Source organism: Drosophila montana, unplaced genomic scaffold, assembly GCF_035044405.1.
Source record: "Drosophila montana isolate Dmon_TW-CO22-7 unplaced genomic scaffold, ASM3504440v1 contig_3733_1, whole genome shotgun sequence".
In the NCBI taxonomy this organism is placed as follows: Eukaryota; Metazoa; Arthropoda; class Insecta; order Diptera; family Drosophilidae; genus Drosophila; species Drosophila montana.
Genome location: NW_026998620.1, coordinates 8,833,058 through 8,858,129, shown reverse-complemented (window position 1 = coordinate 8,858,129; position 25,072 = coordinate 8,833,058). Strand labels below are relative to the sequence as shown.

The window sequence follows — 25,072 nt, the reverse complement described above, 5'->3', positions numbered from 1 at the left end:
TGACTGCATAAAGTGAGATTTCCTCATCTCTATATTTAGTATGTGTTATGTGTGTGCTTCAGTGTGCGAACATTTTTTAACATTTATTTCTATTTTGTTACGTTTCCGTATATTTTGTTTGTTTGTTTTGTACCGTTTGAATTTTACGTTTTTCGTACTTTGTTTACTATTTTTGTTAAGAGTTTTGTAATTAGATTACAATTGTATGCATACAATATCTCATGGGTTCTTGAAATAAGACATAGTAGATGTATAGAATTCAAGTGTTTTTAAAAAATATTTGTATATATATGTATATGTAAAATATGTATGTAAAAGTATAGCTATAGATCGTACTATGATTTATGCATGTAGTAAAAGTTAGCTTCGTTGATTCAGTTGTTATTTGTTTTAAAAGTGATTTAAAGCCCATTTGCGTTGCAACAGAGAACAGCTCAATATGTGTATGTACGTGTTTGTTCTTTACAAAAAAAAAAAACTTGTAGTCTTTCTCTTACAAAAATAAGTAGTGCAGTGTTTAAAAGACAGAACAGATTTTGAGCTGTTTAGACATTAATATTCATTATTCATTGAATGCAGCTGTGGCACCCACATATGTATGTATGTATGTAGTACAACACTGATAATTATTTGCGTATGTATAGTACGGTATGCATGTGTAGAATCAGAGTATTTCTGGTTCAATTGTTATCTCTAGATACTTATGTATTTTGCTTATCAAATAAGTGGCATTACACTACTCGTAAGTATTGTGTTTTCAATGCTTGACATACAAAAATGTATGTGATTATGGTAACCAAATGCATGAGATATATAACAATTATAATTATAGACGCACACATATTGACTTTACGTTAACTCGATTTTTGTTTTATTTTTATTTTTTTTTGTTTCCTTTAACTTTTTGGCTATTCAAAACCATTCCAAATGTTTAACATGCATATAATGCATGTGCTAAGTATATGTTTATTACATTTATATATATACCTATAGTGCGCTACAAGCAAATCCAATTTGTTGGTTTAATACACAAATATGTTCCTATAGATAGAGGTGCATTATATCCACATAGTACTTGCTTGAAGCGCTCAAAAAACTTGCAATTTCAACTTGCTGTCATCAATTTTAATCAAATTATTTTAATACTTTTGTTTTTATATTCTTATAAGCATACGAAGTACTCTACTAATTATATTTATTCGTGTATATGTGTGTATATATTTTTAGTTTTAATTTGTTTTTTAATTTTTTCAAACAATTCCTTGGCGCTTGCGTATTTTTTGTGGTTTTGAACATTCGATTTAGCTTTCCTTTATGACAATTAGTTTGTTAATGTCTTTAAACGAGCATCAAACAAAAAAAGTCTAAAGCTTTAATATATTTAAATTTAGTTTCGTTCAGTGAGAGTTTTTTTCTTGTTTTTTTATGACTAGCTTGGAAGCATAAAACTAAAACCAAAAAGTTGAGGACCAAATCAGATGACGCTAAGCAGCTTCAAAGTGAACAACTTAAGAGTTAAACCATAAGGTAAAAGCAAATCGGGGCAGTTTTACAATACGCGGGACGTTGGTATAACAATTTAAAGCTATCATTTGCCAGGCAACACACTCCAGTCGGGTTTCGGGGAGAGGTTTCACCCACAGGCATGGCCAGGGTCCGGGCTTAGTAGCGAAACTTAGCTGAGCTCGCACCGTTAGCGCCGTTCGCTGGACTGTTTACCCTGCGTCTGTTGCTCCGTCTGCAGCTCGTACTGATAGTAGCAATCGCTGCCCACGTAGACGGTGCGCCAGACGCCATCCACATCTCACATTTGCCGGTAAGGCGAGTGCATCTTGAGCCACTGCAGCACGAGCGATGGGCCGCCGGCTTGTATCTCGGGCGGAATAGTGCCCAGTGGGCATTTGTCAATGTTCAAATATTTCAGATTTTGGCACAGTGCCAACTCAAAGGGCAACTTCTCCAAGCCTGGATTTTGATTGATATAAAGGTTCTCCAGGCTTTCCAGCGAACCAATCTCTTCGGGCAAAAACTGCAGATTGTTCTCGCTTACAGAAAGATGTGTGAGGTTGCTCAAATGGCCAATGCTACGCGGAAGCATGGTTATCTGATTGGTTTGTAGTATTAGTCGCTGTAGCTCGTGCAGCAGGCCAATCTCATGAGGTAGCACCTCGATGCGGTTTTCCTCCAGATCCAGGATGCGTAACTTGCGCAAGTTACCAATCGTATTAGGTATCTTCTTGAGCATGTTGTTGGACAGTATGAGTATTTCCAAATTCTGCAAATTCATGATGTCATCGGGCAGTTTCTGCAATGCATTGGTGGCCAAGTTCAGCTCCACCATGTTAACCCAGGTACCAACATCTAACGGCAAAGCGGTCAACATGTTCTCCTTCATATTCAGCTTTGTTAGGCCCTTGGCTCGCGAGAATATCCCATATGGTATCTTGTCTATACGATTGTGCTCCAGATTGATGCTATAGACATTGGTGAACTGCGCCGGCCCACCAGTTGGATAGCTGGTGAACTGATTTCGTGACAACGTTATGGTGGTTAGCGCGCTTAAACTAGCCAGCATGCCATCCGGCAGCTGTGTGATGCCGTTGCCCTCCACATTAAACTCATCCATGCTTTTGCAGTTCTTCAATGAGATGGGCACGCAGTTCAGCCGATTGTAGCGCAAACCCAGACGCACCAATGACTTCAGATTGCCAATGCTGTCCGGTATGTCCAGCAGCTCGTTATGCTGCAAATCGAGTGCACTTAGATTCACACAGTTGCCAATGTCGTCCGGCAAGTGCTCCAAATGATTATGGGATACATCCAGCGTGGTCAAATTCACCAACGCACCAATCGCACTGCCCAGCTCCTTGATTTTGTTCTCACGCAGACTCAGCATGGTGAGATTAACCAGCTGGCGCAGATCATCCGCCACGGCCGTGATTCTATTGAAGCGGAGATACAGCGTCGTCAATGAACGCAGTCGATAAATGACTGGCGGTATTTCTGCCAGCTTGTTGTGTCGTAAATCCAACACCTTAAGCTGTGTGCAATGCTTCAACGATTCTGGCAGCGACGTCAAAGAGTTCTCATTCAATGCCAGATTCCGCAAATTCACCAGGCAGCCTATCTCCGTGGGCAGCTGCCCAATTTTGTTGCTGTACAGGTAGAGTTCGGTGAGATGGACGCACTCCCTAACCGTATTGGGTAGGACAGTGATGGAGGATTTGCTCAAGTCCAAGCGCTTTATGCCTAACAGAAAGTAAATCCAGTAGTAAATATCGATGGTTTGTTATATGCTCCCATTCTACTTACCTTCGTCGCGGCAACGCTGCAATGCCTTAATGACATCCTGATCCGCCTGGATATTTTTCACAATCTTCTTTGTGGTGGGCTTGGGTTTATTTGATTCCGGATGCTTAACCGTCACCATTTTGGGACGAGTCTCGGGCGGCATGATTGCGTTGTTTTCGTTGTGTGTCAGATTGGGACCGTTGCTGCTTGTCGGATTCCCGCCACCACCGTTTACTGTGCTTCTGTTACTTAGATTGAGAGCTGTATCTGCCCGGCCGCTTCCGCCGCTGTTGCCACCGCCGCCGACGGCGCCAAAGCAATGTATGGCCTCGGAGGGACCGCTGCTGCTACTCTCTACGTGCCCTGAGGACGATAGTGATGAGGTTGATGCGGTTGCACCAGCCGAGGAGCACAAGTTCATAATTTTGCCCAGTCTTGCGGTCGCCGGCGACAATACGTTGCCCAGAAGTGTGCCAAAGCGACAACAACAACAGCTCCAGCCGCAGCCAGTGGAACTCGTTGCTTTTCCCTGCAACGTTCAGATAAAGACAATAAGAAACAGGGTACGTTGGACGAGGAGTGTAAGCTGCTTATTGCAGCAGTTTATCAATTGTGCGTCAGACCGTAATACAAATACATGCCAATACTTGGCCAGACACACAGACAGACAGCCGTGCGTCATCGTCAATGGCTTAGTCTCCCGACCCACACCCACGCGCGATTTATTACTTTTGCTTTTGTTTCTCAGTCCTTATTAGCATGCGCTTCAACAAGTTGCCCATAAACTTTGCTGAAACTCCACGCGCGAATCAATAATCAACCCTACAGTCAAATCAAAAACAATGTGTTCACCTCGGCCAGTCTAGGCAGTAATCGATTGCGTCGTAATTACGATTATAAAATGGGTGTAATTTTAGTTTAGAAAGATTCTCATATTTAGAAGCATATAACATGTTCATGAAATTAATGAAGTGCATTTATGAGCCCTACCTCTACTCATCCATTTACCACAAACTTCAGCTGTGGGCGACATCAAAGCACGTGAACGACAGCACCCAACCGTCCACCCACACCTACTCAGTACAAATGCTGCTCCTGGCCGTGTGGCCAAGTGTCAAGGTCAGAGGAGCTGACAATTCCTGCAAGTCCAATGCCAAAGGTGAAGAGCGCACTCAGCAGCAACAACAAGTACGACAGCAGGAAAAACCTCAAATTACCGTTATATGGCATTACGCATGACCACGCACACGCACACACAAACGCAAAGAGGGACCGCACAGCACAGTGCACAGCATTATTCAACCTATCAAATTTCCAGTAAATCATAACCCTGTACTTATACATATACATATGTATGCATGCATGCATGTGAGCAGGTCGGTATATGTTGCCGGGATATAGTAAATGGCAAATGCTCTGGAATTTTTCGCAAATTATGTGATAACGAGCAACAAAGGTATAAGTGCCATAACAAAAGGCTGGCTAAGTTTCTGAGTCTGATTCTGTTTCTGATTCATAACAAATTGCCATTGCTTCTTCAATCTTCTTTGATAATTATGGGGCATTGTGCGCCATTCCTTCTTTATATTCAGCAGCATCATCTGCTTATTGTTGTTGTTATATCGTCGCATAAATTTCGCTACGCTGCGCTGCGCTGTTGTTGTGGGTGGCGGAAACGAAACGAAGCAACTGCACAGCAGAGATGCGTTATGTGTGACTTGTGCCGCAACAGTTCTGCGAATAAGCAAATATCTTCACATGCGCTAAAGACATAAAAGACCTGATAGCAAGTCCATGGCAACAAGTTAGCGTTTAGTTCTTATCTTGCGATAGCATATCTACCTTCAGTGTTATCAGAGATATCTTTTTTTTCCAAAAAATTTAACTAGCATTTCTATAGGGTTCGAGAAGTCACAGTATAATCAAAATAACATAAATTGCTCAACTCCGACAAGTAGTCCCTATACAAATCACACACGCACAGTCACACAGGCCACCCGAAATATTACCACTTACAGTTTCTAGTAAGAAGCCATTAATTATATTTTTAATTTGTTTTGTTTTTCTTTTACTTGTTTTTTTATTTTTTGTATTTTTTGTTCACAACAAGCACAAATCTTAATTGCGGCAGCGACCAAAGAACAACGCGAGTGAGCAATGAATGTTTTGTACACCTATGGCCACCCTAAGGCTTGTACATTCGCTAAAATGTTATTAACAGCGCACAGACAGTTGCTTCTGTCTAAATTTCCGTTACATGTAGTTCAGTTCTTCACTTAAAAAATTTAATTATTGTAGTTTAGAGAATTTACACAAAAGGCAGTTATCTTTAATGAAAAATTACGAATAAGGCTCAGGACTGAATAAAACAGCTACTACCAGTAATAAATGACAAAAAGTGCTTTAACATAGTTATAACAGAACAGCTGTTTGCTTAACACTATCGATTATTTTTTTGCACAATTCAAAACTGAGGCAACGACCAAAAATCGCTTCGATAAGACTTAATGTTAACAGCAATAAAAATTAAAACGCTTATCAATATGCGTCTAATGTATCACGAACCATAGATGGCGCTACGCCAGGGCCAAAGTGCCAAATTTAAAGCGAATTCACGAAACTAATTCAATAGTTATCGATGCGTAGCACATTTAATTGTATTCTTTTATATAGATAGTATGCTGCTATTTTTCATATAATAAACCCAATTTTAAACATGGAAATAACTAATATAACTTTGATTTTCGCACTGTAGTACACCACACTGATATTCTTATTAATAAAATACACGATACGATTGATTGCATTTTGTCGCTTCAATGTGAAAATAATGTGAAATGCGCAGTTTCAATAACGACACACACTTTGTGGGAGGAAAACCACACTGCACTCTCCCAATTGGCGGCATTTAATCTTTCGTGGTCGAGGTCTAGGTCATTGAAGTGTGGCTATTGTTATTCAGTGGCAGGGTCGCACTGCCACATTTACATACGCATTAGACACACACACGCATGCCCATACGTTGTATGTTTGCACATATTCGCATGCAGTCATATGTGTATTGGTACACACTCGTGCATACGTACATATATAAATTCTCGAGAATTTTCCTATAAACTCCATCAATACAAGCTTATAATGTATGTAACTATATAATCGTGTGCAGACACATATATATAAATATATATATATATATATATATATAGTTCATAATGCAGCTACGGGGCTGAAATGTGTGCTTCAAAATGATGTGGCCCGCAGCTATCCATACACACACACACACGCAGACACACACAGGCGCACACCTACACAAACACACACACACTCTCACACGCACCTACGCGTACACACCAACAAAAGACGGACATTAGATTGTTATACATAAATGATACGCAATTTGCTGGATTCCGTACTTGCAATTGAATGCCGGAAGCAGGTTGAATGTCAAATCAATTAGCAATTAGGGAGAACTAACCTGTTATTAGATCGCCACGCGACTAGCTGGAATATCTTTGGAGCCTTCACCGTGTGCGTTTTTATGTGCTATTCTGTGTTGCAGGTTCCTTTGCTACCTGCCCGAACCCAGTTTTTCTTGTCGTTGTCTGCGATTTGTATAATGTACACTTTTTTTTTGTGTTTGCTCTTACACTACAATGCTCATGTTAGGATTGGAGGATATTTTATTTAATAAGAGCGATTCACGTATTTGTATAAATTTAGAGCACGAAAAAAGGGGTAGCGCACAATTGAAATATGTATTTTAAAACAGAGCAAAAATTGCGTTTAAAATTGAATTATCGCTTATTTAGTTGTGGCGTACAACAGTTTAGCCAGAGAGAGAGAGTTACACATAAAAACAGCAGCAACGGCAGTGACAGCATATATCCATATGTATATCCTGGCGACTTGTGTGCCCCACAAACACCAAACAAAATTTGATGCGGCGCATGCGCCCTGCGCTGTCGCGCCATCTAGCGTGTTTTTATTGCTGTTGCTGCCCTACCACCGCTAGAGCTCCAACTTCTGGAGCTCTTCGTTGCTTATAAACTCACAGGCTCTTTGGGATATGATGCGATAATCTAGAAGAGAAAAGCTATACAGTTTTGGAAGTTAAATAGTCACTGCATGATCCACTTACCCTTCTGGTACTTGCAGTTATATATACGCATCACACAGCTGCTGGCAAATGTTCGCAGGCACCCGTCATGCAGGGCACAAACCACACGATATCTGGTGGGGCAAACATCTTGACACTTATTAGGCACTGTTGAATCACGCGGAATTTAAAACATTTATTTGAATTATATTTTCGAAGCACTTGACGCACCTTGCAAAGTGAACAGTTGTCCATAGATAATACCAATTGGAGCTAGCAATAGAATTACAAACAGTTTATTGTTAAAACCTAGTCCAGTTTTCATCGTGAGTATCGTCTGGCTTGCTTCTAGTCTGCAATTTTTGTAATAAAGCTAAAATTCAATAACAATTCGAAGAGTCTTCTACAAATTAATTTTTTTATTTTTATTTAGCTGTGTTTATTTGTTTTCAAAAATTGTGTCAATATTATTACAATTTATAAAAATACTCATAACTGGCAACAGTTGTGAGGGTCAACTGCGTTTAGTCTGGATGCAATTCAACATATGTGAGCTACATTTTTGTATTTAATATGACATTTTAAGAGTTCCGGTGCTCCAATTTAAACCAGCTTATTTATATCTGGCATTCACCCTCAGTTGGCTCTCCGATATATGCTGCAAAGATAAAGTCATGTCGTAAATAGCTTGTATAGTACATTTGTACTATATGTGCTCACCCATTCCCTCCTGGCAGGCAAATCGATTCAATAGACAACGGTTGAGGAAAGATCTGGTCTTCCAACCAGTGGTGCCATCTGCATTAGTATACGCGAATGAGGCACAAAGTCCACTGCCGCCCAACGGGCAGATATCACTGCAATACTTCATGCACTTCTCACGTGTTGTCTGTTCCATTCCTAGATGTAGATATAGAATGTCAAACAGTTATATCTAAGTAAAAGTTCATATTCTACCAACTTGTCTTGCAACTGTTCACGCGATTACAGTTTTCCGAGCCGAATAAGCATCCATTTTGAAAGACACGGCAAGTGCCGTCCACAATACTCCAGACCAAATCCTTATAGTAGGGTGAGCAGCGATATGCCAGCTCGCATTTTCTGGGGCAAATTTGACTTTGCGCCGGTTGTCAGCGACAGCTTATACATGCTGCAGGTGGGAAACTAAGGGCTGGCATCATCCGAGTCGCGCATTTATACCGATTTGATGGCAGTTACTATCAATTGCTTTGTTTAATTAATAACAAAAGCGACAATATGTGCTTATTTTATTTTAATATTTTATGTGTGCTTTTTTTCAGTTGTGCAAATGCGTACCTACACTTACATCTAAAAAAGCTTATTAACTGAGTAAATAAACAGAAATAATAATAAAATAAAACTCAAAACAATTCTACTTACTAATAGTACACTAATAGTACGCAAATTTATTATTATTAATTATTTATTATTATTATTATTATTATTATTATTATTATTATTATTATTATTATTATTAATAATAATATTATTATTATTATTATTATTATTATTATTAATATTAATATTTCAATGTGCACTTTTCTGTTTATAGTGATTTTTTATATGTTTGCATTAAATGTATTTTTTTTGAATACATTTAATATTATTAACAAAGCTAAACTAGGTATACCTAATATTCGTTTTCAGATTTGAGCAAATAATATTTTTTATATCGTAAAACAAAAAAATTTTTTTTTTAGGGCTATAAAGTGTCAGATTTGTGTTTTATTAAACAAAGCTGCGAAAAGTTTAATAAGAGTTTCAAAGGGATTTATGAATTCAATTATAAATAATTTGCCATGAAACTTTAATTTACCACGTGTTGTTTTAATTGTCAAAACACCAGGTACCTGGTTGCGAGTGAGGCAACAGATCAGTTTACTGGTGGAGCCAGTTATGCGCCGGCTTCGGTTCAATTGGCCACTTATTGCAGCAAAACGAAAATAAACAAAAATATCTTCTTTAACTGGCCGTCTTTGAGCGCTGGGCGATTTTTGAAAGTCATCCCGGTGGAGTTGTTGCTGTTGTTGTTATGCTACCTCTTGAAGGTATTTCGCTTATTTAGAAAGTAAAATGTTTCTTTTTCGGCTTTAATTGAGTTTGATGCTCCGATATCGACCAACATTTGAAGCACCTGACTGCGGTAATCATTCTCCTCTCCATCAGCTGGGTGACATGTGCGCACATTAAAGCAAACGCCCACCCAACGCCTTCTTGATACTGCCCACCAGTCCACTAGATCGTGGGGAACGCAATGAATCCAAATGTTCGGCAAGTGATTGGTAGGTGTTTAATATAAGGGTTAGCCAGATTATTGAACACTTTATTTGTAAGCCTCAAGACTCTTTGAAATGTATTTATTTTTGCTTGTGCTTCTGCCTATGCACAACGGCGACTTTTACAAGATGTCCTGTTGTCTTATCCACCATTAGAATAACCCTCTTGTGCTTTTTCTTTAGCTTTTTCGGTTTTGCCAAAGGGAGTTTCCCTGCTTCGGCAGTACTGTTTGCGTTTGTGGAATTTTTTTTATTTAATATTAACAGTTTCCCAGTTCCTGTTAATGCCGCTGGAAGATTTGCTTTTCCTGACCCTGTTGACGGCTTCAAGTGCGGCCTATTGACAGTATCGGGATGATAATGAACTCGAATGCCTGATTCTTGCAAAGACACATGCTCTTTAACATATTGGCTGCTGGACAGCTTGACGAGCAGATAAGCGATCCACACCCACATAGCAGGTAAGCGATCCACACTGAACATAGCCAATGTTTTCGTTTGAACGTTAGTCGACCTATTGCCAGATCTTAAGATTTCAATTAAGTGCTTTGTAACGAATCGATTCGTGCCGTGAAATGAATTTTATAAATTGAAATTCAAATGGTTATTACTGGCTGCATGTGAGCTGGTAGCACGCCTTGGTCGAGATCATTTAAGACAGCCCATGATTTATGATCGGAATATAACGAGAGTCATTGAGAAGACGGTGGTTTAAAGGTCACGTTGTAATAATTATCTGGTTAACTGGGTGTAATAAGTACCTGGAAATTACTGTTCAAAGAAATCATTGTCTATATGTTTATCTGATTGCTGCGTTTTAGCCATACGCAAATTGGGATTCACCTTTTAAAATATTTTTCTCACATCTGTGTTTAAGTCAATTGTTTTTGTTTATTTTGTTAAGAACTTCTCCGAGAGAAAACCAGTTTCCTCCATCTAACAGCCGCTATATAAGCCTGGCTTTGTCGCCGAAATCAGCTAGTCTCTAAAAACTTTCCATCAGAATGAAGTTTTGCTTTGCACTAATCAATTTGCTGCTCTGCTGTGGCATTATAATGGCCGCTGACCGCTGTCCCACCATATGCCCAGCGATTTATAAGCCTGTCTGCGGAGAAGCTCAAGTTGGTGGTCAATTAGTGCGTTGCCAGTTCTCCAACAGCTGTGCGATGGCTGGCAATAGCTGCACCAAGGGAATAAGTAAGTTGATTGGCTTAATGATCATATGATAAACACACTATATTCGTTTCCTGCAACGTCTCCCATGCTGACGGTCACTCTATCGGTCTGTCTGACCATATATCCGTATATACTCCTGACATTGAACATATACATATACCGTGTCATATAAAGTGTTGTACCTGACACAACGAGAACAATTAAATCGTAAAAAAATGTATATCCTGCTACAATTTTAGAGACTACAAGTTCTTGCTGATAACTTTCCTTGAAAATCCGCGCCCCTTAAATTCGCAAGGAGTGATATTTGTGCAGTCAAAGTTTGAAAGTGACTGCCTTGGTCTAGCAGTTTTAGAGCCACTGAGCACATAGCTTGTGGCTGATGTTACAATGTAAACAGAGATTGAACAAACTATTGCAACCGAATTTGTTATTATTGCTTGATGTTTTATAACTTATTTATAAATGCGTATTTTGCTTTGCAGATTGGCGTGAAACTCCGAATTGCAACGGGCTTTCAGGACGTTGTAGGAGCCTTTTAAGCTAAGCACAACTCACAATCTATGAATAAAATGTTGCATTATATAAAAAATAAATTATTCTTTTTATGAATTATAGAATTATATTTTGAGATATGGCTTAAAACCAAAAACTGAATGAAGCAAGCTTGCTTACACTTTTTCTATTTCTAAATTGAAAAATTAATTTTTGATGTTATTTTTAATTTATTTATCAAAGTTTTTATTTGACATACTTAGAATTGCTTAGAATTGTCGCAACAAACTTCTAAATGAAAAGAATAAATTTATTGGTTCAATATTTTAAGGACGCATTCGGTTCGGCGTAAGGAATAAAAACAATTGTAGTTCTGGGATCGTAACGGTTTGTTTGAAGCCCGGGTTTCAGCTATATTTTTCAATATGATTATAATTGTAGTAATATGCAGAATTATATCCACATATATATCTGTATCACAATTTGTATGCTATAATACAACAATGCTTGATATAATCTTGCTAAAAATTTAAAATTCTCTAGGGAGATCTTATGTAAATCAAAGTCAATCACTTTATTTTATGCAGTTTTTATTAGCCAACAAAAATAAAAATAAATATGTATTGGAAAGTTTGAGTACACATTTTGTTGGGGTTTACTGGCTAATTACAACCAGCAGCTGTTGTTACAACTAACAATAATCCCAATAAGCTCAGTTCTCTGTTAAGCCCCAACCGAGATGCCGCAAACGTGGTTATTAGTTCTTTGCGAACTCTTGATATTCCTATATACATTCGCCAAGGCGCGTATGCTCCGAATCCCATTGGAGGTCCAGAGAAAGCCGGCAAGTCAGTCGTCCCATGGTTTTCTTGCTACCCAGACGCTGCAGCTGATGCTGGACAATAGGGAGAATGTGGAGTATTATGGGCGCATTGGCATGGGTACTCCGCCACAGTTGTTCAGGGTGGTTTTTGATACCGGTTCGGCCAACACGTGGCTGCCCTCCAGCAATTGCCCAGCTAGCAATACCGCCTGTCAGCAGCACAGTCGGTACAAGGCACACAAGTCGAAGAGCTATGTGAAAAATGGTCGCAACTTCTCGCTGGCCTATGGTAACGGCCACGTGAGCGGCTACCTGTCGCAGGACACGTTACGAATAGCTGATGTAGTTGTGCCCGACCTGATCTTTGGAGAGACATTGTCGCATCATCAGGCTACCTTCGCCCCAACGACCTTTGATGGCATTGTTGGCCTGGGCTTCAGACAGATAGCCTGGAATAACTCGACTCCATTCCTGGAGCTGTTCTGCCAGCAGAATTTGGCCAAGCAATGCCTGTTCTCCGTCTATCTACGACGCATGGCCGGCGAGCTGTACGGCGGCGAGATCACATTTGGCGGCATCGATCACTCCCGCTACAACGGCGCACTGGACTATGTGCCACTGTCCAAGGTCGGTTACTGGCAGTTTGAGATGTCCAGCGTGTCTGTGGGCAACAAGAAAATTGATGGCAGAGTCAACGCAATTCTGGACACGGGCACCTCACTGGTGCTAATGCCGCTCCGCATCTTCGAGGAGTTACAACAGGCGATTGGGGCTACGATTAAGAACAAAACCTATATCGTTAGCTGCCACTGCGATTATCTGCAAGATGTTCAGTTCCATATTGGAGACAGGAAGTATGCACTTACTGCTGCAGATTATGTGGTTAGTCTGGAAACTGCAAACGAGACGATCTGTGCGAGTGGATTTGTGCCAATTGAGTCCGACTTTTGGGTGCTGGGAGACATATTCCTGACGCGCGTCTATAGTGTTTATGATGTGGAAGCCGAACGCATTGGATTTGCCGAAGCAGTCAAAGATGAGGACTAGTGCGAGTGAGTTCTCGCATAACGCATTATCACAACGTATTATAATAGAAGAATTATTGTACTAATAATATTAATAATTCAATAGCAAACATTTAATTAGTGCTTTGTTAGATATAATAGAAACATTTTTTTAATGATTCATAATAGTAAATTAATAGCAAACAATAATTAATTTTAGCTGGGGATTTACCTGTACACGGGCGAAATTGTAAATGTAATATTATAGAATCTATATATGACATAATAATGGTTTGAAGTTTACATCATTGTGTTAATATTTGCTCTATAATTAATAAGTAAATGAGTCAAACCTGGTGAGCTTGAGCATTCGCTCTATAATCCCCGTTGTGTTGCTTTTTTTGAGATAACGAAACCTGTTTATTTAATCAGCTGATAAGGCGCTTCAGCTCGACCCACCCATTGCCTAAACCTATTAGCAAACACATAAACAAATATATTTATATGCAAACAGTAGCTAAAGCTGCTCCCAGGCACGTTTTGAGAATATTCTATATAAGCTCATCATATCGAGCACCTCGGCAACAGTCGACGATTTGCTGCTGATCTAATAATTGAAATGAAACTGATTTGGGTCATTCCTATGTTGATTGGCCTGGCCTTAAGCCACGTCAATGCTAATTGTTCGGCTGATTGTCCCGATACTGAGGATGTTGTGTGGGCTCTCGGGGGCGGTTGTAATGTTTTCCGCAATAAGTGTTTCTTTGACAAGGAGAACTGCCATCGCAAGCCAGGTGAGTAAAAACCTAATTCAATTTAAAAAATAAATAAATTTAATATGATTTGGTCCTGTTCACTTGCAGCCCTGACTATTGCTACCAAGGAGGAGTGCCAAAAGTTATGCCCCGATGTTTGCATACAAATACATCAACCAGTCTCAGGCACCTACAAGGGCCAAATAAGACATTTTGGTAATGCATGCGAAAAGATTGTACATAGCTGCAAAACTGGTGAAAGTAAGTATAATCATCTTTTATATGCAAAACATTTGCTAAAAATTCACTTTTTTCAGCATTCTTGGACTGAGCAAAGAAATCCGACTTCTAAACGTTTGAATTAACAGCTTGTAAAAAATACTAAAATAAATAAACAAAAATATATGAATATTTTGACCTAATACATGCATTAGCCAATGACTAGAATTAAACTTAATCAAACGTGAGTCTCTTATCTGTTCTTAATTGATTAATTATTATGTGACGTCAATTGCACATTTCAAAAGCTTACGAAAGGGAAATTTGTATGTATAGTAAATATGAAATTCATTTGGGTGTCGGCTATTATTATCGATTATCATAATCATTACCATTATTATTTACATTTTTATTTTTGTTATTATTAATATTTACATTAATATTATCATTATTTTTCTAAATGTATTATTTGTATTCACAGTAAATATGAAAATCACTTATTACTATTATTATTATTATTATTATTGACATTAATACTAATTGTAACACTTATTCAATTTTATTTATATTATGTATTATCATATTTTTATTATTATAATGATTATTATTATTGTTAGTAATGTAGGATATACTAAGAAACTAGAAACCTTATTTTCAATGTAGGCTATAGTCTGTTGCCAATACTATATCCTTACCTGGGATTTAATCCCGGATACTTGATGTTTGGCAAAAATCATGAAATTGATGTCTTGAAGAGCTATCTTTTTGTTTTTTTTCATGAAACTACAATTATATAGGTTCTTGTAAAGTTCCCATACTCAGTTAATCTTGTGAAAATGCTATTAAGACTGTTCAATAACTGAAAGAGGCACGTTTCCACGTCATAACTAATGCGATGATGAGAGCAATTAAGCAATTAAAACGAAATGCATTCTTTCAATTGTTAAGTGGGCATAAATATGGCGTGTTCTAATCGGATTAGCTGTGATGCGTTTGATTTTCTGACAACTGCAATAAATAATAAAATAAAATAATAACATATTATTTACCAGCTTCGATCATTGGTCCAAAAAAAGTGTCAGGAGTTATTCACCGATATTCGTTCACAAGTTTATCAAGCAGTTTAAGGCAACCACAAATATTTATTAATTTACAAAAATAATAATTGTTCCGATGATTAAGAACTTTTGACAATATTTAATAATCACACATACTGTAAAACAATTCTATTTTGGCTGCTCTGCATGCTTGCAATACGTTCTTGACCACAACATGAAACCTGTTTAGAAACTGGAAGAGGCACGTTCCTACGTTTGCCGGGCCCTATACATACATTTATAATATACTAGCGGGTATAACCCGGCCTTGCCCGTGGCACGTATGTTATAAAATCAAAGTTTTCTAAAAGCTTTGAAAATGATTTTGAAACTGATCGGACGGGAATCAAACAAACTTAAAATTCACCAAAAAAAACTTTGAAATGCATTTTCCACCGAAGGAGTTTAGATTTTGCGAGAAATGTGAAACACGTCTCTAATGATTTTTCTTATAGATCTTTGGAAATAAATTTGAACACAAAACGTCATCCACCAAATCTTCGACCCCCATTTGCACCAAGGAGGGATGGATTTTTCAAAAAGTGTGAAACACCCCTCAAATGAATTTGAATATAGATCTTTGAAAATTAGTTTGGGGCCGATCGGATGGTAAACAAAAAACTTTCATACAACCGTTTTCCGCCAATTTACCACTGTTGCGGGTGGAATTTTCCAAAGCGTCGAAATACGTATTCATTAAGTTCTTATTGAGAGCTTTGAAAATAAGTTTGAAGCAAATCGGACACAACTTAAAACTTCGCACAAAAATTCTTTAAATCGCATTCCCCACGAAGAAGTTCGAATTCTGCGAAAAGTGTGAAACACGTCTCAAATGATTTTTCTAATAGATCTCTGGAAATAAATTTGAACACAAAACGTCATCCACCAAATCTTTGACCTCCATTTCCACCAAGGAGGAATAGATTTTTCAAAAAGTGTGACACACCCCTTAAATGAATTTAAGCATAGATCTTTAAATATGAATTTTGGGGCCGATCGGATGATAAACAAAAAACTTTCATACAACCTTTTTCCGCCAATTTACCACTGTTGCGGGTGGAATTTTCCAAATCGCTGAAATACGTACTTATTAAGTTCTTTTGAAGAGCTTTAAAAATAAGTTTGAAGCAAATCGGACACAACTTAAAACGCCGCCCAAAAAATCTTTAAATCGCATTCCCCCCGAAGAAGTTTGAATTCTGCGAAAAGTGAGAAACACGTCTCAAATGATTTTTCATATAGATCACTGGAAATGAATTTGAGCGCGAAACGTCACCCACCAAATCTTTGACCTCCATTTCCACCAAGGAGGAATGGGTTTTCCGAAAAGTGCGAAACACTCCTCAAATGAATTTTTAGAAAGATCTTTGAAAATAAGTTTGAGGCCGATCGGATTGTAAACAAAAAAGTTACATACAAACGTTTTTCGCGATTTTTCCACACTTGCGAGTGTAATTTCCCGAAACCCCGTCTTAACGTGCACCTACATCACATAAGGTAGCTACAGTGAAAATTTCAGCTTCCTAGCTCTTACGGTTTGGGCTGTGCGTTGATCACCAATCAGTCAGTCAGTCAGTCAGTCAGTCAGTCAGTCAGTCAGTCAGTCAGTCAGTCAGTCAGTCAGTCAGTCAGTCAGTCAGTCAGTCAGTCAGGACAAACAGTTTTATATATAGAGATAATAATTTGTGTACTTCTGATGAGGTAACTTCTATCTGAATAGCAAAATACCCACAGTAGTTATCGTGGGACCCACTTACGTTGTGCTGAACTTATGCATAATTTACGAGCTCTTCAAAATAAACTTAGCACAAAAAATCGTAGTCTTAAATTCGTTTTATTTGCGAAGTAGGCATTGGTCTGTGAAACTAAATAGGTGCGTTTTGGTATTTGTCTGGCCCTGAGCCAAATCATTTCCGATTGCCCAGCATATTATGCGGCACTGGACCTCTCTTTTTTTTGTCTTCTTACTTTGAGTCTTATTTTGAGATATTAAAATAATGCTTTAATTTTAACCCAAAGAAGATTTTGAGCTAGTGGAATACACATTTTTATAAATAATTCACACTTAGTTTAAGCGTGCAAAGCCAGAGTTCAACTGAGATAGAGTTTAATTATAGTTTAAATACATTTTTAATCGAAATAATAGCTCTTAATTAACAATTGAAATTTATATTTTTATGATTAAAAATAATTGAATTGTTGACTGGGGCAACTAATAAAAACGATACCCACTATATAAACAAACAAATAGCTTAATTACCTCAGGTCTAGCGAAAATCACACGAAGTGGTATAGCTTTGACGTCACTTCGTGCAAAATCATATAAAAACGAGCTGACTTCTGCTTGAATAGTTAAGTTAGGAAACTACCTGCAGATGAGTGAGATGCCGAACCCCAGCAGAAACACACTCGTGCTAGCAAGCGCATTAGCTCTTCTTCTGACCATATTGGGTCAAGCTCTGGCGCGACATAGCCTGTTCGACTGTAACGTGAAGTACAAGTGCTCGGATGAAAAGGAGTATGTCTGGGCAACCGATGAGGAGCGTTGCCACGTCTTTCACAATAGATGTCTGCTAAAGGTGGAACAATGTGCGCGCCTCAACCAAGGCAAGTCGGAGCTGATCGAAGCGGAGAAGGAGACCTGCAAGCAGAACTGCGTGAAGGCGTGCAAGAGAAACTTTGAACCAGTCTGTGCACAGTTCTTCCAGGAAGAATATCTAACCTTTAGCAATGAGTGCGAGATGCGGAACTATATGTGTACTAAGGAAAGGGGTGAGTTATTGTGAATATTTTATATAATTTAAAACGTTACGAATTGTCTATATTATTTTCTTGACAGCCTACTCGTTCTATGCACTGGGCGAATGTGTTGAGTCTCCTTCATCGATGAATTAAACAATCTAGAGCTGCACTTTCATTGACTAAAATCTAACATAATAGGACACACAACATCTAAATATGGGTTTTAATGTCATTGTATAAATATAATAAAGATTTCCCGCCGTAAAATCGAAATTCTATACCTAATGCGATTAAATCAGCCTGGCTCTGAAAGCCAATGACCTGCATTTACCCACTTAAAAATGACGCGCGTTGTTTTTGAGTAACTATCTAAAATCTCGTTACACTTGACGCGTGCTGTAAAGTTCAAACTCGAGCTCCTGGGTTTAAAGAGCAATCACCGACATTGTGTTAATTCTCACCAAAAACTGGAGCAAATCAAGAGTGAGCAAAACTTTTCCAAAAGTGGTTGTTAGATTTATCAAGTACTTAATTTTGTCATATAGTTAACTGTTTTATGCGCACGTGCTAATTAAAATGCAGCTTTATCAGTTTTGTGGAGTGGAACTATAAAAGGGCTAAGATGTCCTAAGGAAAGCATCAGTTATCAACAAGCAACAATTAAGCCATATACACAAATAGCTTCGATTGAATAAAAACAAAATGACTTCTACTCTTGTTATCATTTTGAGTTGTCTAGCATACGGCTTTGTAGCCACTTCTCCGTCGTCTTCCTACTCGCCGTCAGTTGGTGGACGTCCAGCTGTACAAGGTGCTCACGTTTCTGGGCCGATTGTAACCCGACCAGTCGTGCCTGGACCATCTACATCTTATTTGTTACCAGGTCCTGCTGTTTCTGTACCTGTTGTCACCGCACCAACTGTACCTGTTGTTGCTGGAGTTCCATCTAGCGTGGGTGGTAAACGGCCATCTTCTTATCGGCCTGCAGCCTATGGACCTTTTGTCGCTGCGCCATCTGTACAGCGACCAGCTGTCATTGGAGCACCGTCAATTGTGGGAGGAGTTCGCCCAGCTGTCCATGGCGCTGTTGTCCCAGTATCAGCTATCTCAGCACCAGTTCCACAACGACCACCCTTCGCTGGAGCTGCCCCAAGACCGATCCCAGCAGCCGGAGCTGTTTCAAGCGGCCCAATCTTCTCTGGACGTCCTCGAAGTGGCTACGGATCGCGCACTGTCGGCTCCAAGGCTCCCTACTAACTAAGCATCAGAGAAAGATGACTTCGTGATTGACATTTTAAGGCCCGAACTTTTTGAACTGATTTTTAAACTATATGCATATATGTACCAATGCAATTTAAAACAAATAAATAATGCGAACAAATAATTAAAAAAATTTTTAGAGTGCTTTAGTTGGAACCGAAGAGTATTCGAACCAGCCTGTATATATACATATATATTATATACCCAAAACTACACACACCTCTAATTACCCACTTTATGTAGATACTGTGATTATTTTTCCCCAGCGACACTGAGGTTAAAGCAGCCTTGAATGTATAGTTTCGGTGTTTACCGTCTGATCCTTATAATTAGCATGTGGAGCGGTATCAAAAAAGTAAAAGAATCTTAATCGGTATATAGGAAAGTTTACATACCACGTGTTGTGTGTAGAGCTCTTTAATTCTTCGAGTTATGCTTAAAAAAACCTTTCGCAATATCAATATTTATGGATATTATAAAACTGGGTGGACACATCGCACAAAATATGAGTAGCTCGTTCGATATAAGAATATATATTGCGAATTTCGAATCATTAACTTTTGTAGTGTCATACAAACGGGCGGAAGGACACGGCAGATTGACTCAACTCTTTGGTCTGATCAATCCCATATCTATCTTATGTAGTCGGACATGCTTTCTTTATTGCTTTTGCGCAAATGTATGTCAAAAGGAAAACATACATTTATACAAATATATTAAAGACTAAAATCTGTCTTTGACGCTACGTAACCCAACTCTACAACAAAAAATTAGTCGACAAAATTGTAATATTTTATGGCTTTCACAACTTAGATTTTTAAGTAATAAAATTAGTACTAATGGCGTCTTTTTAAATCGATATGGGCGTTAGAATTTAATTATACTTATAAAAGATAACGACACAAATACTTAAGCTTCTGCTACCGCAAGTGAAAAATCTATATTTTAAGAATCCTAAAAAATGTTGAATATGGATCCCTTGGGCTTAGAGGACAAGCACCGAGTTTGTTTGTGTTTTCATCAAAAATACTGCAGTTAAGTGAATGAATTGCCGATTGCTTTTTGATTTATTACGCTTTTATCTTTGCATTATTGCAAACAGCTTAATGTGCACATGCTAATTTACAAACGAATGCGATTGGTGAATGAATTTTCTGAAATTGGATCTATAAAAAAGTCGAGCTTCACCAGAAAGAGCATCATTTCCAAACAAGCAACCATTGAGCCATATACACGAATATCTTTGACTAAATAAAAACAAAAATGGCTGCTACTATCGCAATTATTTTGAGTTGTCTCGTATACGGCATTGTGGCGTATGCTCCGTCATCTTCCTACTTGCCACCAGTTGGAAATACGCCTGGCGGACGCCCAGCAGTTCAAGGTGCTCCTGTTTCTGCCCCAATTTTAGCACGACCAGCCACCCTAGGACTTCCGGTTTCTGGACCCGCTGTTTCTGGACCATCCCCATCTTATTCGTCACCAGTTAAAGGAGTAGCCAGACGTCCATCTGTCGTAGGTCCTGCTGTTTCAGTTGTCTCTGCATCAACTGTACAGCAACCTGCTGTTACTGGAGTTCCATACAGCGTGGTAGGTAAGCGCCCAACCGCTTATCGTCCTGCTGTCTCTGGAACTGTTTTCTCCGCCCCAACTGTACAGCGACCAACTGTCATCGGAGCCCCAACTAGTGTGAGAGGTGTACGCCCAGCTGTCTACCGTCCTACAGTTGCTGGAATCGCTGTCCCTGCGGCACCTGTTCCGCAGCGACCATATCATGCTAGAGTTACGGCAGGAACAATCCCATCGGTCGGAGTGGGTGCAGCTCGCCCAATCTCATCTGTCTATGGTTCCCACACCGTTGGCTCCAAGGCTCCCTACTAATTGATTATTGAACCTATCAAATCCGATTTGCCGACTCCACTTGACCCATTTTGTACATAAAATTAAAGATTCTAACTATTTATTTGCATAAAGAAAAAAAATAAAAATATTCTCCAACAAATGTTATATAAACGATTTAAAAAAAGGAAAACTGGCTTATTTTTTTACTCATCATTATTTAGTATGTAGCTTGCAAAAATTCCATAAAATTTATACTTTTAGTTATAACAGTAAGTAAAAGCTAAAATTTACAAGAAACATGTCTTGGTCAATTGAAGCTGAATCTGAAATCCATATAACTGATACGAATCTGATCAGAATGTCAGTTTTAACAATCCGATATAATAGATATTAAAAATGGGGTTTACTTCTCTTCTACTGTCTCAAACATTCCGTGGTCAAATTCGACAACACATTCGGTCATGTGCAAAAAAAGAAGAGAAGAGAACTCCTCAAGCTACAAACTAAAATTGATTGGGCCATTTTAAGTAAAGCTATTGAAAGGAACTGATTTGGAAGAGCAGATGCAGCACATTACGATTACTTCGATTTCTGATGCTATTAGTCAATAATAATATATTTTCGGGATTTTCATTTAACTTAATATTTACTTATTCAAAAATAAGTACTATAAATATAAGTTATATTAAACAAACCAGCTTCATTATTACCCATAAGTATAGACCAGTTTAATTAAAAACTTAAATACTAAATAACTTATATATTAACTGGTTTTTTATTATTTTTTGGGTTTTAATTTTAATAAGTGCCAATCAGAACTCAAGTGTGTTCTATAATGCTCTTAGAATCAAGTTTGTGGTCGCCAGGTTTGTATAATAAACAGTATTAAGAACAAGAAAGAAAAAAGAATTACGGCCTTAGGTGACCTCCTGCGCCTTCTGCGCCGTGAACTCCCTCGTGGAAGAAGGCCAAAGTCTTGGGCATAAAATAACATCCGAAATGTCTTCTTTTGCCATTACATACATGTATGTGTATGTAGTATGTAGATTTTTGATTGTTCAACCCGGCTTCAAAGTTCAAACCTAACGTGCGAGAACAATAGCATCAACTAAAAAAAAGTAAGAGTAATTAGTTAGTAGGATAATTAACAAGTACTTAACTCATATTGCAAAGTGATGTGTTTAATATATGCCATAAATTATCGCTTAGAAAAGCTTGGCAGATTTCCATTTAGATATACTAATTAGGTCATAAGATGTGGGTCAATATGCAAAATAATAAAAAAAAAGTATTTACTGACTGGATTAATTTTTTAAGTCGGAGCTATAAAAGCGTCGAAGTAACTCAAAGGGAGCATCAGTTGTCCAGCAATAATTAAGAATCTGTAACGTTCTCATAAGAAGCTTATTCAATTTAAATACAAATTGCAAATATGGCTGTCACTTATATTGTCCTGCTGAGCTGTCTGGCATATGGAGTTTTAGCTTATCCTCCAACAACGGCTTACTTGTCGCAAGTTGGAGCTGGCTCAGCGGTTTACAGACCTGGTCTTCCAGCTGTTTATGGATCTGTGTATGGTGGCCATAACAGCTACAATGGACTTGCTGGCAGACCAATATCATCAGTTGGCATCGATTCAATTGGCCCAATCTCATCCGGCTCAATCTCTTCCGGTTATCAGCATGGTGGCGCTTACCAGCAACTACAACATCTTCCTGTTCACGGAGCCTCCATCGGGCAACAGATCGGAGCTCCAATTGGCATCGGTCATCGCCATCCCAATGCTGGCTATCATCATGTCATCGCCGCTCCAGTCTCTTCGGGCTATACTCATCACGCTTTCCCTAGTAAATATGCCTACAGTCCTTACTAAACATTCTCCGCTGGCTTTGTCGTTATGATATCTGAACTGCTAATACCACTAGAACGTCAATGCACATCGAGTTGTTTTTATATCCAGTACAGTTTTTACAATAATGTTTACTCGTGCTGCGATCAATAAAATGAATAAATAATACAAAATATTGAAAAAAATTTGTGTCATTTTTGTCGACTTTTTCCAAATGAATATTTTGGCCGCATATCTTAAAATATATTTTCGTTGTACTTATAACATGAGTTTCGGACAGCTGCTAATACAATGCATAATACATGAGCTATAAGTAGTTTAGACCGTAGCCAGGTTGGTTTGCAATTCCTCATTAGCTGTTGCCATCGCCATAATTGGCATATAGAAGACTTCATTATAGCTATGGCTTGATTTCGGATTGTTGGTCAAAGGTATTTAATTATATTTACCCTCAGCGAAAGCCAAATGAGTGCGAAAAGAAAAAATTGATCGTGAGGCATTTGAAAAGAAACCTTCGCTCACCCAATACTTAAATAGCTCAGGGTCGGCTATGGTCGGTTTATGTTGTTTGGCTCATGTGCAACAATAAGAGCAAATTATGCTTACAATCGTCTAAGATATAGCAAATCCAATTGCTTTGATAAGTGCTCTTTGCCAAAAATGAAATGTCATGGCAATAATGATTTAAGAAATGTATACAAAAATATCGTAAAATTAACAAATCCCACCATCGTGGCTAACAACTCCGTCACATTATGTAAGCGTAATAAAATTGGCTTACACACTTCAGGCCACAAGGGAGCTTGTGCCGGAGGCGCTCCAAATCTTTAGCCAGCTATGACTCATGCGCTGCGTTGTCGCCAGCTGTGCATTTGGGGTGTCTGCAGAGTGCCAAAAGTTTTTAATTTCTGAGACATATTCGTGCGATTTTCTTATACAATTAGCTAGGCGGCCATTAAATCAGTACAAACATATCAACAATTGCTCAATCGCTTCGATCAAGTAACAAATAACATTGTGCCGAAAATTGACATTTTGTAAGCATTTGAAAAGTGAACGCAGCAGCAACAACAACAAGCCTACATGCGGTGCGTTGGTAAAAATCTTGAACATGTTAAGAATGCCCGCAAGGTTGTCTGCAGCGACTGTGGCAGCCATTCAGCGCCTCCAACTTAATTAAATTGGCTTAACATGGACCATTTGTGGCTCAGTTGGCTGCTGCTCTGGCGAGCTAATCAAATGGCCAATTTGAAGCCGCGTTAGCAATTAACTTTTGCCAAAGCAACGAGCTTTTTGTCAGCTCAAAGCGAAACGACTTTATTTTGATGCACTCGCATACAAAATGCCATGCGATAAATATTAATTAAGCAACTCAATGACAAGCTAGAAAAATGAGAAACTAATATGCAAACATGCTAATGTTTTGCTCTACATTTAGGCTGTGCGTAAACAAAAATGTCACACACCATTAAAATTTAATGGCATGTTTAATAAACTTAAAGTAAAACGAGACAAAAACGAAACAAAATGTAATGCTGTCAAACCAGGTCGATAACGCAGATTGTAATGCGCATAAAAAACTGCCTCTTGTTGTGCTTAACTAAGAGAACAGCAACAAAGCCGAAAACCACTTTTCAAAAATGCGTGGAGCTCGTGTCACACTGTGGTTGTTCTTATTGCTGTTGAAGTAGTTGCACAATTTTCATGCGTTCATGCAAAGCAATTGTAAAGGCAACAAAGCCACAACCAATATCAAAGGCCATAACATCGATATGGAAAAAATGCCAAAAAAGATTAAATTTTTGAGTGTGGTTCAAATTAAATTAATTTTAATGGTTCAGCATTTTGACTTGTTTGTGAGCTTTGGTTGATTTTAGGCTTATGGCGTGGATATTTGAATAAGAACGTTTGAGTTTAAAAATGATTTGCTCGTGCGTACGGCTCTATAAATTTAGATTATTTAGCCAGAGTGAATGTGGTTTAATTTAATGTAAATAATTACATAAGCATATACCACACAATTTTTAATATCAATACTTTGAAATGAATCGAAATGGTCATAGTTATAATACTAATTAATATATATTGTAGTACTATAAAACACTTTATAGCATACAATTTTTTTG

General features: G+C 38.3%; 6 protein-coding genes and 1 long non-coding RNA gene across 7 annotated transcripts; 3 read left to right on the top strand and 4 right to left on the bottom strand.

Moving 5' to 3' along the window:
• Positions 1 to 848: 848 nt before the first annotated feature.
• Sur-8 lies at positions 849 to 5,462 on the bottom strand. Its single transcript, XM_064694143.1, has 3 exons — positions 5,308 to 5,462; positions 3,313 to 3,820; positions 849 to 3,249 (listed from the first exon to the last, which is right to left on the bottom strand). The coding sequence occupies exons 2-3, from the start codon at positions 3,710 to 3,712 to the stop codon at positions 1,805 to 1,807; spliced, it is 1,845 nt and encodes a 614-aa protein (XP_064550213.1). The 5' UTR covers positions 3,713 to 3,820; positions 5,308 to 5,462; the 3' UTR covers positions 849 to 1,804.
• A 1,491-nt stretch (positions 5,463 to 6,953) lies between these two features.
• Positions 6,954 to 7,848, bottom strand: LOC135436523 (uncharacterized). Its single transcript, XM_064694147.1, has 3 exons — positions 7,619 to 7,848; positions 7,430 to 7,555; positions 6,954 to 7,370 (listed from the first exon to the last, which is right to left on the bottom strand). Exons 1-3 carry the CDS (start codon positions 7,710 to 7,712, stop codon positions 7,300 to 7,302), a joined length of 291 nt encoding a protein of 96 aa, XP_064550217.1. The 5' UTR covers positions 7,713 to 7,848; the 3' UTR covers positions 6,954 to 7,299.
• Positions 7,802 to 8,484, bottom strand: LOC135436524 (uncharacterized). Its single transcript, XM_064694148.1, has 3 exons — positions 8,349 to 8,484; positions 8,108 to 8,287; positions 7,802 to 8,045 (listed from the first exon to the last, which is right to left on the bottom strand). Exons 2-3 carry the CDS (start codon positions 8,283 to 8,285, stop codon positions 8,005 to 8,007), a joined length of 219 nt encoding a protein of 72 aa, XP_064550218.1. The 5' UTR covers positions 8,286 to 8,287; positions 8,349 to 8,484; the 3' UTR covers positions 7,802 to 8,004.
• A 3,592-nt stretch (positions 8,485 to 12,076) lies between these two features.
• On the top strand, positions 12,077 to 13,485 carry LOC135436798 (cathepsin D). Its single transcript, XM_064694517.1, has one exon. The coding sequence runs from the start codon at positions 12,095 to 12,097 to the stop codon at positions 13,223 to 13,225; it is 1,131 nt and encodes a 376-aa protein (XP_064550587.1). The 5' UTR covers positions 12,077 to 12,094; the 3' UTR covers positions 13,226 to 13,485.
• A 267-nt stretch (positions 13,486 to 13,752) lies between these two features.
• On the top strand, positions 13,753 to 14,346 carry LOC135436800 (U-Kazal-Dg21.2-like). Its single transcript, XM_064694518.1, has 3 exons — positions 13,753 to 13,976; positions 14,046 to 14,198; positions 14,255 to 14,346. Exons 1-3 carry the CDS (start codon positions 13,802 to 13,804, stop codon positions 14,266 to 14,268), a joined length of 342 nt encoding a protein of 113 aa, XP_064550588.1. The 5' UTR covers positions 13,753 to 13,801; the 3' UTR covers positions 14,269 to 14,346.
• A 3,264-nt stretch (positions 14,347 to 17,610) lies between these two features.
• LOC135436437 (uncharacterized) lies at positions 17,611 to 18,273 on the top strand. The gene is made up of 2 exons (XM_064694036.1): positions 17,611 to 18,025; positions 18,093 to 18,273. The coding sequence occupies exons 1-2, from the start codon at positions 17,629 to 17,631 to the stop codon at positions 18,146 to 18,148; spliced, it is 453 nt and encodes a 150-aa protein (XP_064550106.1). The 5' UTR covers positions 17,611 to 17,628; the 3' UTR covers positions 18,149 to 18,273.
• A 3,837-nt stretch (positions 18,274 to 22,110) lies between these two features.
• Positions 22,111 to 23,133, bottom strand: LOC135436702 (uncharacterized). The gene is made up of 3 exons (XR_010437578.1): positions 22,541 to 23,133; positions 22,394 to 22,479; positions 22,111 to 22,205 (listed from the first exon to the last, which is right to left on the bottom strand). It is a non-coding gene; the product is annotated as an uncharacterized LOC135436702 (long non-coding RNA).
• Between the last annotated feature and the right edge of the window lie 1,939 nt (positions 23,134 to 25,072).